The 18655-nt window shown below is 35.2% G+C and overlaps 1 protein-coding gene across 7 annotated transcripts in view; it reads right to left on the minus strand.

Moving 5' to 3' along the window:
- The window catches only part of LRRC7 (leucine rich repeat containing 7), a 589098-nt gene that overhangs the window by 288281 nt on the left and 282162 nt on the right, over positions 1-18655 (minus strand). For all 7 annotated transcript variants that reach the window (XM_051857612.3, XM_089337199.1, XM_051857607.3 and 4 more), the window contains 2 exons: positions 15546-15635; positions 10235-10291 (listed from right to left, as the gene is read on the minus strand). In XM_051857612.3, the coding sequence (XP_051713572.2) occupies positions 10235-10291; positions 15546-15635 (147 nt within the window). The remainder of the gene's footprint in view (positions 1-10234; positions 10292-15545; positions 15636-18655) is intronic.

Genomic DNA, 18655 nt, shown 5'->3' on the forward strand with positions numbered 1-18655 from the left:
TATGAAGTGAGAATTTTTCAATATTAGGCATAAATTTACAAATCATATTTAGATGGGGACAGCACTGTGGCGCAGCGGGTTAATGCCCTGTCCTGAAGGGCCAGCATTCCCTATGGGCCCCGGTTCTAGTCCTGGCTGCTCCTCTTCCAGTCCAGCTCTCTGCTATGGCCTGGGAAACAGTACAAGATGGCCCAAGACCTTGGGCCCCTGCATCCATGTGGGAGACCAGGTAGAAGCTCCTGGCTCCTGGCTCCTGGCTTTGGATCGGCGCAGCTCCAGCCGGCCATTGCGGCCATCTGAGGAGTGAACCAGCAGATGGAAGACCTCTCTCTCTGTCTCTGCCTCTCTCTGTAACTCTGTCTTTCAAATAAATAAAGTAAATCTTAAAAAAAATCATATTTAGAGAATTAAGTGTGAAGTTAGTGACTATAAAATGTCTTAATTGCCATATTTAATTTAGCTACTATTGAATGAACATTGAGAGGCCAAAAATATTTCAATTTACATTCTTTCTTAAATAGAACCCTTAGATATTAGATCTCCTTTTTATAAAAACTAAAATATATAAGTATAGTTTAAAATGTATATCCATTTAGATGGATGCAATCAATTAAGAAATGCCTTTTAAGATTATATTAAAAAAGATTATATTTAGTGTAAGGAATGCTGTTATTTTTACTTTTAGAAATTACATGAAACATTTAAATAAAATGAATTTTATTCTTAGTAATATGTTTAATATAGAAATGCTTCATTAGATTGAAAATAGCCAAAAGATAGCCTTACAACAGGATCCACTTATCTACAGTGCCATAGAAAGGTTATTCTTACTTTTTAAACAATTCATTTAGTATAATATAGTTTATTCCACCTTATTGTAATGAACATTAATCTATAGAACTAATGCTGGATGAGAATCATAGTTTTCTAATATGATTAATTTGGAATTAATCTTGTTCATAAAATTATTGGACAGTTATAACTAGCAAAGATTGGTATTGTGCAGCAAATGGAACAGAAATTCTATTAAAGTTATGAATAAATTTTAAACTTAAATAGAATGGAATGAAATACAATGTAGTCAGGTTAAAGTCTGGTGTCCTTTTGAGCATAATAATGTAAAACTAAATATAATAGATTAAGAAATTTGACAAATAAGAAATCATAGATTTAAAAAGCCACTAAAAGACAAAATAAAATCTCAAGTTCCCAAAAGAAATTGCAAAATACACATCCAAAGAAATTAAAATCATGAAGTCAATAATGATTGAATTTTTATTTTTTAATATTTCTTAGGCACTGACCTTAAATGTCATAGAACTTTGGAAAACTATAGCAATTCAGAAATATTCCCCTCGCATCTGTTCAAGAAAAATCAAGCTTTTTAAAGATGCACTTTGCATACTGAAAGACCTGAAAAAACCCTGACTTCAGTAGAGAGGAAAGCAGAGACAAAGGAAGATGCAAATGCATGGAGCATTAGATACATTTCATCTTTTTGGTGTGCCTTTTATTAAACCCACTACCCAGCTATCAGTAGTAGGATACTTGTATATTGCTTACTTATCAAGAGTCCTGTTTGGAAGTAGAAGGCAAAGTATGAGTGCTAGGGAAATCTTGCAAAATACTAGGATAGAACATTTCTGTTTAAATTTGTTTTTTTTTCCCCTAACTACTAAAATATCATAGAAGGGGTCTGGTGAAAATCAGTTTGCAAACACCTGTTGAATGTCTACTATTGCTGAGATTGTGTCATTACAAAATTTGTAATTGGAAAGGCAGAGTGCACTGCACATTAACTGCCTACTTGACAGTTGGATTATGGAGTCAGACTTTCAGATAATGTAGTTAAGACAAAAAAAAAATTAAGGTTGTTAAATTTATGACTAAAACTCAAAGGAGAATAAAATTCCTATGGAAACAACAAAACTCTATAGCAGAATTTCTAAACTATCACTCTACATGCAGAATCTTGGTTAATTTCATGGGGAAAGTGATAGGAAAGTTAAGAAATGATTTAGAGTTTTTAAGACAAATAGTAGGAAAGTCTTCAGGAAAATGCTTTGAGATATAAAGCTGAGTTATATGTTGGATAGAGCAGACAGTCCCCGTTGCATGGCAAAAACGTTGGGAGGCAGTAAAGTTAGAAATGCTGAGTCCCAACTAAGATTGGTCTTGCCATGTTGCTCTTTTGAAAGCTGTGTGTAGTTGTGAGTTTTTAAGTTGACACATGTCATGGTGTGGTCTAGTAAGAAAGATTCCACAACAAGGTGGATGGACTCCAAAGACAGAGATGGGGGGAGGGGCACGTTGATTGATAATAGTAGGAAAGGACATGAGTAGATGGTCATTGATTTGGAGGTAGTTATAGAGATAAAAAGGATTGATGTTTCTAACTTCTGTGCTAAAGTGGATGGTACTATTTTTCAGCAGCAGTATATAATAAGAAGCCCAAGTTTTCCTTTTCTTTTTTTTGGATTTGTTTTTGTTGCAGGTTGTGGATAGAGGGCGGAAAGGCAGATAATTTGCATTTTGAATATTGTATTGGAGATCTGCATTGGAACATGGAGTAGGAATTCAGATAAAAGTTCAAGTTTGAAACAAATATTGGTAATTCACCAGCACAGAGATAGTATCTGAGACACAGGAGCAGATCTGTTGGATAGATTGTGTATTTTTCGAGCCCAGGACATAGGAACAAAGACAGCATCATAAATATGTTTTATAACATGCCTTCAGGAAAGATATCATGTTTATATACAGACCATAAAAAAGAGAGTAATAATACACATTAAATTACTTGAATTTGCAAATTTGCAGTGAATAAATTTATAAAATAGCACAAAGACACAATTGATGGAAATTTACTTTTTCTGATACTGATTGAACATTTTTGTTAATGTTTACAATATCTTTTAGTATCTAAGTTCAATATTTACTCAAAGAAGCTACTAATTTCAAAAGAAAAAGCCTTTAAGAACAAATAACTAGATAGTTAAACTTTTGGTATATTTTGTTGGGGATTAGAAACAATTATTAGTATAGGAGTTCTTATTAAGTACTGCTAGGAAAATAAGAAAGATACTTTAGTGTCGCACAATATTATTAAAACTTTTACTATAAGAAAAAACTTAAAAATAACATACTATTCCACTTATGATAAAGAATTTTTTATGACATAAAATTTAAAAATATATAATGTGTGTCAATATTTTCTTGCATATCTTACTCTGTTTAACATTTTTTCCTTGGTTTAAAAACAAATCTTCTTTTCATCAAATGTTAATAACCTCTTTTTCCAGCCTAGTAGAGATAATGACTCACAAAACTTATCATAAATAAGGCCACTGATGTTTAGAGAAGATAAATAAAACATAAACCACAAGGACCAGATCACAAAGCCAGGATTGTCCGAGAGCAAAGCAATACCCATTCAAGTACATTTTGGCTCCTTTCAGGTGAAAAGAAACCCATGGTACAGGCTAATTGTTCTGTGAGAGACTAAGCTTTGAGATCAAATGAAACTGCAAGCTATCAATGCTTTCAGCTTGACTACTGTATCAAGCAGTTTTCATCTTTTTGTCAGTGTGATCATCAGAGGTCAGAGCAATTGACTGAAAAGATGTTATCTGGCTTTTGTGCACTCTCTCTGGTTCTTCACTGGACTTGATGCAAACTTAGCGATCCATAATATTTTCAATCTTCATTTCATGGTGAAAATATAAAGTTAAATATATCATACAATTAGTTCATTAGTCAGGGAGCCCACAGTCTTTTATTTTGTGAAACTATTGAAAGTGTGTCTTCTGTACTTTAACTTTCTGGTAATTACATTATTATTATGCATTACAATTTAGATTTTTGAAATATAGAATGTGATGAATTGAAAATACACCACCACGTGAGAAGAAGTAAACAAAATATTTTGTTCTAAATATAATTATCAAAAACCAGAGGATACTGAAAGGGTTAGTTATATGTTTAATTTTGAGGAAGATTATCCAAGCCAAGATGATACCATGGACTCCACAAAAGCACTATGTCTTATAAATTGGTAAAAGTTATATAAAGGAGTATGACATTAAAAACACAGTATCTAATTATGTATTATGGCTATAAAACAGAATTAATAGAAACATCAGGAAGACATTCTGCAAGCTGTGCCTGACAATGAAATTCTTGTTACAACAGCACTGAGGAACCTATTAATGTATTTCATTGAAATAATTAGTAGAATGCAAATGAGATAAGTTCATTAATAGGACACTGAAATGAGAACTGAATATGACTTAGTCTCACCTGTCTATTCAGAATGCATTTTAATTCATGAACTTTTCTTCATTATGTTGGCAATGAGAAATGGTAGTAAAATAGATGGCAACAGAAGGGAAGAGTTTTTTTTAAAGAAAACATAGCAAATATATTATAGTCCACAAAAGTCCATCAAAGAACAATCTTATTAAAGAATAAATGAACTTACCTAAAAATAAATATATTATTTGGAAAGGAATACTTTAGAAAGGCAAGTGATACTTATGAATATGGTATATCCATTGTCATTCAAGCTAAGAAAATTCATTTGTTTAGAAATTTTGTCATTGAGGTGTGATTTTTAAAATATGTAATCATTTTAGTTTGTAAATGTAAACTGTCCCTCTGTCTCCATATCTACAGTTGTTTCAGAAACAAAGCTGATAATTTTCTTGGGGTTGATAATACTATTATTTTTATTTTTTATTTTTTGACAGGCAGAGTTAGTAAGAGAGAGAGAGAGAGAAAGGTCTTCCTTCCATTAGTTCACCCCCAAAATGGCCGCTATGGCTGGCGCACTGCGCCGATACAAAAGTCAGGAGCCAGGTGCTTCCTCCTGGTCTCCCATGCAGGTGCAGGGCCCAAGCATTGGCCCATCCTCCACTGCCTTCCCAGGCCACAGCAGAGAGCTGGACTGGAAGAGGAGCAACCGGGACAGAATCCGGTGCCCCAACCGGGACTAGAACCCAGAATACTGGTGCCACAGGCGGAGGATTAGCCTAGTGAGCCGTGGTGCCAGCCTATTATTTTTATTTTTTAGATTTTGTCTTTGAAAATAGCTTTTAAGAATGCTTTTATGGTCCCTCTGGTAGACTGTAAAATGGTGCAGATGTTATGGGAATGTATGATAAATGATGAACAGTTTCCTCAGGAATAAAAAAAAAAAAGAACCACCATATGATTCAGCAATTCTATCTGAGCATACGTCCAAAATAATTGAAATCATGATCTCAAAGGATATCTGTACTCCCACATTCGCTGCATCATTATTCACAATAGTCAGGATATAGGAAGCAAACTAAATGTCTAAAGATAGATGAATGAATAAAAAGAAACGTGGTATATGCACAAAATAGAATACTGTTCAGCCTTGAAAAGGAAGGAAATCTTGCCTTTTACGACAGCCTGGATAAGCCTGCCAAGTGATGTAAGCCAGTCACAGATGGCCAAATAAGGCACAATCTGACTCTTATGAGGCATCTAAAATGGTCAGATTCATAGAATTAGAATAGAATGCCTGTCAGGGACTAGATAGACAGGAGATAAGGGAGAATTGTTGTACAACAGGTACTAAGTTTCAGTTATGAAGCTGAATATGCTTTAGAAATCTGCAGTGCAACTTGTGCTATCATTAAGAATTTCACAGGGCAAATCTCAAGTCAACTATTCTTATCACAGTAAAAAATAACACATAAAAGAACAATGATGAAAGTGAATTTTATGATGAAACAATCATAAAATTACAGAAATTTGAAAACATTGTTAAAATTATGTTTTTAATAAAGCTATAGTATAGTAAATTGCCAAATTTTTGCCAAAATGCACGATCATTTCTAAATATTATATGGTATATTCACACAAAGACATTTTCCTACACATTCAGAAAGCAGCTATCCAAATTAGGAAATTAACAGTAATAAATTGTTACCATATAATCCTCAGACTCTTGCTAAACTGTTGCCAGTTGTCCTAATAACAGCGTTTAAAATAAAAGATTCATTTAAAATAAAAGAACCAGTTTAGAATTATCTTTTTGAAAAAATAGTTATAATGTCCCTTTTGTCTTCTCAAATCTGGACTAATCCCTCAGTCTTTTCTTGATGTTCATGATCTAATGTATTTTATTAATAGTACTTCAAGTCACTCTGGTTTTAATTTATACCTATAACTGGAAGTAAATCTTTTTTCTTAGAGTTTGTCCAGTTAAGTTACAATGTATTGGTGCTTACTGTGAGTATGTGTTGCGTTGAAGTCCTTATGAATTCACAGAGAGAAAATTGTAGAGTTTCTGAATCTTTTTTTTTTTTTTTGTGGGAAAATCAATGAATAAAAGCAATGCTGTATATGGAAGGGAGTAATATAAATGATGAACATACCACTTTCTAGATTTGCAGCATAGATAATGTAGAAGTTTCAGGTTCTCATTCATGCTTATCTGGAAAATTTTCCTTTAAATTATTCCTTAGTAATTTTTACCAAGGCAAGTTCAAAACTTTATAGATGATAATAAAATATAATCTTATTAAGAACCCTCCCCAAAACTGTGCAATAAAAATTTCTTTTCTTATATGAATATACTAGAAATAGTTATATAATTATCCTTTTGACAAATTTGGTCCTCTAATATTGGGAGGGTCTTATTTTTGGTACTGTTTTATAGTATAGTATATATTTTGGTGTGACTTACTTTATGTAAAAGCAAATAACCTATTTCTAGCTAAAAATATTCAAAATGGATATAATTAGAATTTTAGAATTCACATTTTTCTGGATTCCATAGCTTCTCTCAGATTCTCAGAAGAGTCCATGACCAAAAATATGTTGTCACTACTGCAGACTTTGGAACCCTTCTTACAACAACTCTCAAAGTTCCTCATCCACAAAAGCCATCCACTTTTTCTCATTGTGGATATGTTTATTGGGTTTTACTCTGTTCACCTTTGCAGGAGGTGAGGATTTCTGGAAACTAAGTAGTGCTGTGCTTGTCAGCCTCCTGCATCTGATGCATTGTGTATACTTGAACTTTAAAGATTGAGCTTCCAGATGAGCGATGCTGAATACCAGATCTGGTGTGGAAGGAATTTCTAATGCATCACTCAACAACCCCTGCCTAATAGTTAACTCTTATGCAAATCTCCTTCACTCTCGAAAGAATTTGATTTCTCTGACCAAAAGCAATGGCACAAGGGAGAAAATGTCACTTCTGAGATTATCAAAGGATCAAGGCTTTTGTTTGGATCTCTCTCTTCCTTTTCCCTCTCCTTCCTTCCCTCCCTTTTCTTCTCCCTCTCTCACCTTATTTCCTCTGAAGGAAAGCAAGCTGCCAAACTTAGAGCAACGCTACAAAGAAGCCCATGTGGCAAAGACATGAAATCTGAAATTCACCTGCTACCCATCACCTGAGTCAGATTAGATGCATACTGCTGAGCCCACTCAAGCCTTCAATGACTGGTGCTCAGTTCTAGCTTGACTACAGCCTTGTGAGAAATCCTGACATAGCATCACCTACAAAGCAGCCTCTCCTAGTTTCCTGACCCATAGACTTTTTTACACAAACAGACAAATGAAATAAGAAATAAACAAAGTAATGAAAGAAATAGGCAAAGGCTGGGTTTTCACTTGACATGTAATATTCATTTTAAATCTACCAACCTCATAATTTCCTGAACACCCTGCAAATAACAGAACACTCTGCTACGAGGAGAAGTTGTATTAGGAAAGCTAAAGGAATGCTGCTGGATTATCTAGGGTTTTTTCCCCCAGATATCTAATATCCTCAATTACTAAGCATAATCAGGACCTGACTAATTCAATGACTTTTAAGTAAATACCTATCAGAGAAATTTATCACTTTTTGCAATATCTGGGGAAATTATCATAAAGGAATATTGTGAGAAAAATTTAAAATAATAACTTCTATTTTCATTGTGAAAAATTGGTTTCAGAATCCACACATATCAAAATGTCCATATTAGTTTGCTTACGAGATACACATTTTAATGATATTATATCATAATTCTTACATACTTCTACTGTTTGCACAGATTTCCAGGCATATGAACTTTAAACAATGCAAATAAGTGAAAAATTACTGAGGACCCACTAAAGACCCTATTTGTATTGTGTTGTATTCTGTTTGTGTTCCTGAGGAAACTACAAGTTATCTCTTATTGAGTAGTCATAAAACTAAAATTGTTTTTCTTAAAACCACATTTTTACCTTTATTTGAATTGGAAATGCAAAATAAAGAATAGTAGGTAGTTCTCCCATAGCTCTAAATTACAACACTTGATTGGTGATCAAAAGCTACAATATATAGAGAAAAGCTTATTTTTATTTTTTTTTCTTTCTGCAATTCTTATTCCACAAACACCAAATCTAAAATAAAGTTCTCCATAGTTCATATCTGCATTTGTTTTAAGATGTTTTTCTCTGTAAGTTATAAAATGAACACACTAGATCACAAATGAATTCGAAAATGTTTCTTACTATGTAAAATCTGTAGCAGTTACACTACATTAGCATAGCAGTCTGCTAAGAAAGGAAAAGAACCACCACTGTCATTTCTAACATTTCTTTATAAAATTTTTCTATGCCAACAATATTTTAAGTATATTACTCTACTTATTTTAATTCTATTTAATACTGGTCCACTGTCTTAAGCCTACAGAATCCCAATGCACCAATTGTCAGTATTTCTACTCATTACCCAGAATGATCTACACAGTAATTTCATCCAAAGCTCACATTAACAATCTACTCAGGTTTTAACTTACTTAAAGTTTATATTTAAAAAAAATGTATTTTAAAACCCTACAACCTATGTCAGGTTTCTTTTATATTTCAAATGAAAGCCATTATTTGAGAGCAGAGAGGAAAGGCTTCCTTCACTCACAGTATTTTCTCCGTGATTCAAACATACATATACACACAATCTTGCTTTTATTTTGGGTTTATCTTCACTTAGCCATATTTCCATTCTACTTGAAATGTAGCACACACACACACAAAAGGCATTATTGATGGAAACCAGCTGCCTTTGCAGGAGGTTGATCCTTGAACAAGTAACACTCTCAACCTTATTTCCTTTGTTTAAGTCCCCAACCTGAGAAACGAGTTGTGTTAGGCCCATGCATAATACTTTATTAGAGAAAGATATTATTTGAAAAGTGCAGGTATGAATACTTTTCCTACTTACCAGACTCTCTTATCCTCCAATAATGGAAGAATGAATAGGAGTATCTGCTCTACATATAATTTTAAATGGAATCATTATTGAAAACTATTATAACTATGTCATTATATAATGAGCTGCCAAATTTTTCATATATAATATCAAATAAAATTCACTTGGAGAAATCTTACTGATATATTAACTGAACAAATGATGAAACAGTTTCGTTTGCTTAGGGGAAGGATTTAAAAGTAAAAAATAAGATTAAGTTTTAGTTCAGTAAAAGAATTAAAACACTTGAAAAATTAATTTCTATACTCAATATTTTCTGTAATACTGTAGAAAAAGAAAAATAGCAGCATCAATATCTTAATCATAAAATACATAGGTCAGTTTATTTATGTGTGTAAAAAACTGTTTTTAAAAAATTATTTTTGGTTTTCAAAAGTAAGAATTTCTTTTAACATGAAAAAGGAAAAGTAGGATGATACAAAGCATTTTTTTAACACTGAATAAAATTGTGAGGATTAGTTTTTACTTTCAAATGTCTTACATTTAAAACAAATCAAATTTTAGATTATTAAAAAATAACAGTTTGCAATTTTATAAATATAATTTTTGATAAACCACTTTGATTCCTGGAAAGTTTTAAATCTTTTCTGAGTGTTTCTGGCACATTCCTGATTGAAAACCTGAAAAATATCACTATCTATAAGTTAACTCGAAGAATTAAGAATAATTTTAGTTTAGGAAATCATTGTTTTCACAATTTGCATCTTAACCAGGAAAAGAACCTTAAACAGACTCTTCTCACCTTTACTTGTAATTATGCAGCTTAAAAAGACAGGATACCTTCTCATTTAATATGAATCTCAGGCATTATACTGCACTTCCCAGCCTTCAGGAAAAATTTATAGAACAATTAAGTCTATCAAAAGGGTAAAACTCAGCTAAAAATGAAATAAGTAGTCATTTTTCCCATTAGTGATAAATCGTAATTCAAAATTTATAAAACACACAGTCACTTACTTTGGCAGAGTTTTCAAGTGATTTTCTCTTAACTCCAAGATCCGTAATTTGGCAAGTCTATAAGAAAGAATTTTTTAAAATTACATATTACTATTTCTGCATAAAATTATTATAATTATCCAAATAATTATACCAAATACTTTTGTATAGATATAGACTTTAAATGAGTATGTAAATTGATTATGAGTGGAGTTTCATTAAAGATATCAGTGAATCCTCTAAATTTCAATTTTTTAAAGATTTATTTATTTGAGAGGCAGAGGCACAGAGGGAGAGACAGACATGGTTGCAGGGGCCCAAGCACTTGGGCCATACTCTACTGCTTTCAAAGGCACATTAGCAGGAAGCTGGATTGGAACTCCAACCAGTACCCATATGGGATACTGGTGCTGAAGGCAGAGGCTTAACCTTCTTTGTCACAGTGCTGGCCCCTAAATTTCGATTTTAAAAAATACATTCAGGGGCCAGTGTTGTGGTGTAGTGGGTAAAGCTGCCTCCTGTGATGTGGACATCCCTCATGGGGTGCTCGTTCATGTCTTTGCTGCTTCACTTCTGATCCAGCTCCCTGTTAATGGCTTGAGAATAACAGTGGCCCAGGTGTTTGGCCCCTGCCACCCACATCGGAGACCCGGATGAATCTCCATGCTTTGGCCTGACCCAGGGCTGCCTGATGTAGCCAACTGGGCAGTGAATCAGCAGATAGAAGATCACTCTGTCTCTGTCTCTGTCTCTCCTTCTCTGTAACTCTGACTTTAGTAATAAATAAATAAATCTTCTAGAAATACATTGTGTCATTCAACTTTATATATACAGAATAGATTATCAATGAAATTACTTTAGAATGGTTGTTAATTGTGCTTTTTGAATTATTAATGATTGGAGAATATTTTACTATTTGAACTACTATAATATTCTACATTCTCTTTCCCTTTCACTTTGGGTTTATCTTGTATCAATTTTCTGACTCAACTTTAACATAATTCTTACTCTCAATATTAATTAAATAAGTGATCCCATTCTTCAGAACTCGGTGTGTATATTGCTAGTAAAAAAAAGTTTTTTTGACATTCATATGTCTCAGATATTCTCAACACTACAGCAGTATGATGATGTTTTGTGACTGATTTTGGCTTTTAGGAGCACAGAATTTTAGATTTTTGGAAAAGATGCTAGAGGTGCTTTTCTTAAACCACTCAGTTGAAGGTTAAAAAGGTTAGAGATTATAAAATAAAGCATATTTTTTGCAAAAACTTATGCAAATTGAAATTCAAATTTCAAGTGGTTTTGGTATTGGTCTTATGTTTTCTGTTTGTCCAATTCCCTTCCTTTTATTAGGACTACTTAAACAGAATTGACAAAGATCCAAGAAAAAAAAGTATCTTAGGGTCATAATTCAATATTTTCTGATTTGCTAAATACAAAGAATACTGTATTCTGTGGTTAGTACCAGAAGGACAAAACTGGTTTATATGTACATATGGTGATGTACCAATACATTTAGAAGCCAGGCATATGCTCTTGTTTCCTTAAGACTTACTCATTTATTCAAAAAAGTTAGAGAGAGAGGTGAAGAGCAGAGACCCATTTGTTTACTCCCCCCATATGGTTGCAAATGCCTGGGCTGGGCCAGACAAAAGCCAGGAGCCAGACCTTTATCTGAGTCTCTCATATGGGTGACCATGGCCCAAATACTTGGTCCATCTTCTGTTGCTTTTTCCAGACCATTAGCAGGAGCTGGATCAGAAGTGGAACAGCTAAGACTTGAGCCATCACCCATATCCGGTGCTGGTGTCACAGGCTATAGCTTTACCTGCTATGCCACAACACCATCCTCAGATATATGCTGAGGAGATATGAATTTTAAAACTTGCCCAAGTATATGTGTTCACAGTTGTGATTTTAGGATCTACAACAGTAAGGAACTATGGGAAATGTTGATATACTTTCAGTATTTAATTGGAGGCAGCTAGACAGTATGTGACCATAATTCTTTTTTTTTTTTTTAACTTTTATTTAATGAATCTAAATTTCCAAAGTACAGCTTATGGATTACAATGGCTCCCCCCCCATAACATCCCTCCCACCTGCAACCCTCCCCTTTCCCACTCCCTCTCCCCTTCCATTCACATCAAGATTCATTTTCGATTCTGACCATAATTCTAATGTGATATAATGTCATGTACTTGTCCACAAACAGATAGGTGTTTAGTTATGCTGAGTCTATTTGAGCAATCTCAAAGTTGATCATATAGAAAAAATGCAGTGGAAAATATATCTAAAATGTCCTAGCTTTTAAGATACACTTTTAATACAAAAACTCTCTTAGGGTCCAGTGTTGTAGCATAGAGGATAAAGCTGCCCTGCAGTCCCGGCATAATATATGGGCACCGTTCAAGTCCTGACTGCTCCACTTCTGATCTAGCTCTCTGCTTTGGCCTGGGAAAGCAGTGGGAGGTGGCCCAAGGTTTTGGGCCCCTGCCACCTGCATGGAAGACCTGGAAGAAGCTCCTGGCTTCTGGCTTTGGATTGGTATGATTTTGGCCATTGTGGCCATTTGGGGAGTGAACCAGCAGATGGAGGACCTCTTTCTCTTTCTCTCTGCCTTTGCGTCTCTGTAACTCTGCATTTAAAATAAATAAATAAATCTTAAAAAAAAAAACTCTTCTTGCAGAGCATACTGAAAAAATTTTTAAAAAACAATGTTGAAATTAGTTTCTCATAAGTTTACTTCTAGATAACCAGCCTTTTTTCTCATGCATATTCATATTGAAAACAGTTTATATATTTTCCTATAATGAACTGTTAGATTTAACTAAGCACAGAATTTTATTTTTTATTTATTTATTTTGACAGGCAGAGTGGACAGTGAGAGAGAGAGAGAGACAGAAAGGTCTTCCTTTGTCGTTGGTTCACTCTCCAATGGCCGCTGCGGCTGGCGCACCACGATGATCCGAAGCCAGGAGCCAGGTGCTTCTCCTAGTCTCCCATGCAGGTGCAGGACCCAAGAACTTGGACCATCCTCCACTGCACTCCCGGGCCACAGCAGAGAGGTGGCCTGGAAGAGGGGCAACCAGGACAGTACCCGGTGCCCCGACTGGGACTAGAACCTGGGGTGCTGGCGCCGCAGGCAGAGGATTAGCCTATTGAGCCGTGGTGCTGGCCTAAGCACAGACTTTTAAAAATTTTCTGGGGCATGCATTGGAACTAGCAGTTAGGACACCTCTATTTGATGCTGGAGTGTCTGGGTTTGATACCTGCCTGCTGCTTTTGACTCTAGTTTCCTGCTAATGCAGACCATGATACACGGTAATGAGGAGTAAATGTTGGGTTCAATGCACTCATGTGAGAGACCTGAATTGAGTTGTTGGCTTTGATTTTAGTTCCAGGAGCAAGCATTTGGAAAGTGAATCAGCAGATGAGGAGATATTTTCTCTCTCTCTCTTTCTCAGGAAAAAAAAAATTAAAGAAAAGGAAAAAATTCTCTAAAAACAACTATTGATGCCTACATAAAACGGTCTTATGGATAGACCATAATATTTTCCTTCTTTTTAAAAAGATTTATTTATTTATTTGAAAGCAGAGTTACACGGGGGCAGGGAGGAGAGAAAGAGAGAGGTCCTCCATCTGCTGGTTCACTCCCCAAATGGCCTGAATGGCCAGGGCTGGGCCAGGCTGAAGCCAAGAGCCAGGAGCTTCTTCTGGGTCTCCCCGGTGGGTGCAGGGGCCCAAGCACTTGAACCATCTTCCTCTGCTTTCCCAGGCATGTTAGCAGGGAGCAAGATCAGAAGTAGAGCAGTGGGCACTTGAACCAGCGCCCACATGAGATGCCAGCACCACATGCGGTGGTTTTACCTGTTGCACCACAGCAATGGCCAGGTAGCCAATGTAAGGCCGCCACAAAACACATCAAACACCAGAGTAAGGGAAAGAGTTTATTGGGGGAAATCTGACATACTGGAAGGAAGGGGCAAAGACGGAAAAGAGGGAGAAGTGCGTAAGAGAGAGAGAGAGAGAGAGAGACAGAGACAGAGACAGCGGTCAGGAGACAGAAAAAGAGAGAGTGAGCCACGTGCTCAAGAACAGGTAATTTTAAAACTTTGCCAGGGGGCGGGCAGGGAAGTAGGAACAGCGAATCCCATTAGGATGGGGTTAGGGCTGACACCGGTGGTTGGGCCATGTAGCCACCTGGCTTCCAGCAATGGTGGCTGGGGCTAGAGCCTAGGATGGTGTTAGGGTGTAGATTGAGCCATAGATAAAACTGTGCCATTTTACTAACACTCCCCCCTTTTGTTTTTTATAAAGCAGGAGCTATATGTGATTACATTAGTCCCAAAAATCCAGGAGGGGTAGAGGGACGATGATTTGTCTTTAGAGCTACTTTCTGCTGACATGGGGAGGTACTCTTCGCTGGCAGACTATAATATTTTTAACAGTTTTCTATATGGATGTGTGATTTCATTTTTTCCACATTGTAAATTATAAATATACTTGTCCATAAATCCTAGTGTGACCCTATGAGAATATGAGGCATTTCTAGAAATAAACTGCAAAGGCCACTGTTGTAAATATTTTCAAAGCTTTTAAAGCATACAGCCATGCACAAAATTCATAATATTCTGTATCCCCACTAGTACTGTGAAGTTACCTCATCCTCATATTCCAGCAACAATTTATACAATCTTAGAACACTGCACCCTTCATTGTCATTGTCATTGTTGAATTTGCATTATATTCTTTATTTGTGAAGAATGCCAGCTCTCCTGTGTTCACTGGCCATTGGTAGTCTTTATTATGAATTGCCTGCGCATATCATTCACCCATTTCTCCTTAAATCTGTCTTTATGTTCATTTCTAAGAATTCTTTGTATTTCAAATATATACTCTATTTTCCATAAAGTGAAAACTTTTCTCAGATAATTTCTTCACCTTAATTTGTTCTGATATTAATTTATCTTAGAAGTATTTTAGGTCATCATATCCATCTATCCAATTATGGTATTTTTTTTTGTTTTTAAGACTATAAAGATATTTCCGAATCTAAGACCAAAGTTCATTTATCTTTTCTTCCAGATAATTTCCAGAGGATTTTTTAAATTAATCATAATATTACTATCATTTATTTGATTACTAAAGTCACATAAAGATCTAATTTTCCTTTATTTTTTGCAGAAAGCTTTATTCATTAATAGTCTCCTTTACTAAATAATAATGTGGCCTAGCTAAATCACAACTGGAAAACTCATCTGCTGATGCTGATAGAGCACTTTCAAAGTTGAAATAAAATTGTATAATTTTAATTTCTTATTCTTACCTTCCAAAATTGGCAGGAAGAAATTCAAGGAAGGCGTCATTCAGGTAAAGTTGGGTCAGATTTAGAAGCTGTGTGAAGCCATCGGGGAGTCTAAAAAGGAGTTAAAGTTTTAGTCATTGCATCAATGTTGCTATAGAAACAGAACAAAAATATATCTCTAAGGAGAAAAAATAGAAGAGTAATACATTTTTCAACTCTCCTTTGGTATCACAGTAATGGAAGAATTTATTGAGCATGTTGTTACAGCTTGAAAATTTTGCCTGTTATTAAAATAAATGGCATTCACCCACCTCCACACTGCTCTCCTAAACTGAGATTTATGTCACCGCTGAAGTCATAACAGCATCTCTTATTGCTGGTCTAAGCTTTTGCATGCCAGTCAAGATATTTTCTATGGAACTCTCAAAGAGTATAACATGATTTGTAATTTAAAAATTAATGTTTCTTTCTGGATTTAGTATTCACATATATTGTCAAGTAAGAATATCTACATATTGAACTGTTTCACTCAATCACTTAAGTTTGTATATAAATTGTTACAGTGCTTGACTAAAGCTACCTGATATGAAAGGGGAAGGGAGTACCCTCTCCCCTGAACTGATAATTTCTGTCATGCAGTCTCAACATGCATATACAGGATAATTTAAACTGGTCTAATTATTGTTTACTAAAAATGAGAAAGAACATTGAAAGGATGAGTAGACAAAATCAGAAAGGCCACATGAAGCATTAAAAATTGAGAAAATATCATTTAGGGGAATTTAAGATAATAGATAAAATGACTACTTGAAATATTAATTCTTAATTTAGTAACTTCCCGGGGGGATTTTCATAGAACACTGAATTTTTTTCCCATAAGTTAATTTGTACTTAAACACTTTAATGCCTTTATCTGTAGTTCAATACAGACTATGTTCTGTTATAAAATAGGCATCACTTTTGTTTTTTCATCAATTGATAACTTATACCCTTTCTTGCTTTTACTGCCGAAATTATTTAAAGATCTGCCTATAGTCAATGTTTTATACTACTCAAGTCATGGTTTTCTGGCATCTACCTCAACTCTATTACTGCAACAGCACTCACCAAGGACACCAATGGCCTCTTATAGCACAATACCCTTAAATTCATTTCATTGTGGATCCCATACTGCCTAGCAACAATTGCCATCACCAGCTATTTCTACTTCCTGTCTTCAAATACACTTCTCTTCCCACTGCCGGGACCTTATATATTGAGTTATATATATTGATCTCTACCTTTCTCCCTCTCTCCATCTCTTCTCTCTACAGAAGAAAGAGATAGAATGTATGTGCAGCCACAACATAAAGAAAAACAAAATTAGTACTTTTGATCCTCCAGGTGTCTTTCCCTGGTCCCATTTTCATATTTGCCCACAAATTCCTAAATGATGCTTAATATTCAACTATTTAAAGGGCTTTACTAAAACTATTTAATTCCTTAGAAAACAATGTAACGATAGTTTTGCATATTTTGAACGCCATACAAATTAAGTAATACTATACACATTTTTTATTAAATTTTTATTTAATAAATATAAATTTCCAAAGTACAGTGTAGGGATTACAATGGCTCCCTCGCCCATAATTTCCCCCCAACTCGCACCCTCCCATCTCCCGCTCCCTCTCCCATTCCATTCACATCAAGATTCATTTTCAATTATCTTTATATACAGAAGATCGATTCACTATATATTAAGATTTCATCAGTTTGCACCAACACAGAAACACAAAGTGTAAAATACTGTTTCAGTACTAGTTATAGCATTATTTCACATTGGACACCACATTAAGGACAGATCCCACATGAGAAGCAAGTACACAGTGACCCCTGTTGTTGACTTAACAATGTGACACTCTTGTTTATGGCGTCAGTAATCTCCCTAGGCTCTAGTCATGAGTTGCCAAGACTATGGAAGCCTTTTGAGTTCGCCAACTTTGATCTTATTTAGACAGGGTCATAGTCAAAGTGGAAGTTCTCTCCTCCCTTCAGAGAAAGGTACCTCCTTCTTTGATGGCCCCGTGCTTTCCACTGGGATCTCACTCGCAGATATCTTTCATTTAGGTCTTCTTCTTTTTTCTTTTTTACAGAGTGTTTGGCTTTCCATGCCTAAAATACTCCCATGGGCTCTTCAGCCAGATCCGAATGCCTTAAGGGATGATTCTGAGGCCAGAGTGCTATTTAGGACATTGCCATTCTATGAGTCAGCAGTGTATTCCGCTTCCCATGATGGATCGTTCTCTCCCTTTTTGATTCTATCAGTTAGTATTAGCAGACACTAGTCTTGTTTGTGTGATCTCTTTGACTTTAGACCTATCAGTATGATCAATCGTGAACTGAGATTGATCACTTGGACTAGTGAGATGGCATTGGTACATGCCACCTTAATGGGATTGTATTAGAATCCCGTGGATTGTTTCTAACTCCACCATTTGGAGCAAGTCAGGTTGAGCATGTCCCTAATTGTACATCTCTTCCCTTTCTTATTCCCAGTCTTATATTAAACAGGGATCACTTTTCAGTTAAAATTTAAACACCGAAGAATAATTGTGTGTTCATTACAGAGTTCAACCAATAGTACTAGAACAAAAAAAACATACTAAAATGGATAAAGTATTACATTATACGTCAACAGTCAAGACAAGAGCTGATCAAGTCACTGTTTCTCATAGTGTCCATTTCACTTCAACAAGTTTCCCCTTTGGTGCTCAGTTAGTTGTCATCGATCAGGGAGAACATACAATATTTGTTCCTTTGGGACTGGCTTAATTCACTCAGCATAACGTTTTCCAGATTCCGCCATCTTGTTGCAAATGACCGGGTCTCATTGTTTTTGACTACTGTATAGTATTCTATAGAGTACATGTCCCATAATTTCTTTATCCAGTCTACTGTTGATGGGCATTTAGGTTGGTTCCAGGTCTTAGCTATTGTGAATTGAGCTGCAAAAAACATTAATGTGCAGACAGCTTGTTTGTTTGCCAATTTAATTTCCTTTGGGTAAATTCCAAGGAGTGGTATGGCTGGGTTGTATGGTAGGGTTATCTTCAGATTTCTGAGAAATCTCCAGACTGACTTCCACAGTGGCT

The sequence above is a fragment of the Oryctolagus cuniculus genome, chromosome 7 (genome assembly GCF_051225735.1).
Source record: "Oryctolagus cuniculus isolate XC-2025 breed Fujian yellow rabbit chromosome 7, ASM5122573v1, whole genome shotgun sequence".
NCBI lineage: Eukaryota > Metazoa > Chordata > Mammalia > Lagomorpha > Leporidae > Oryctolagus > Oryctolagus cuniculus.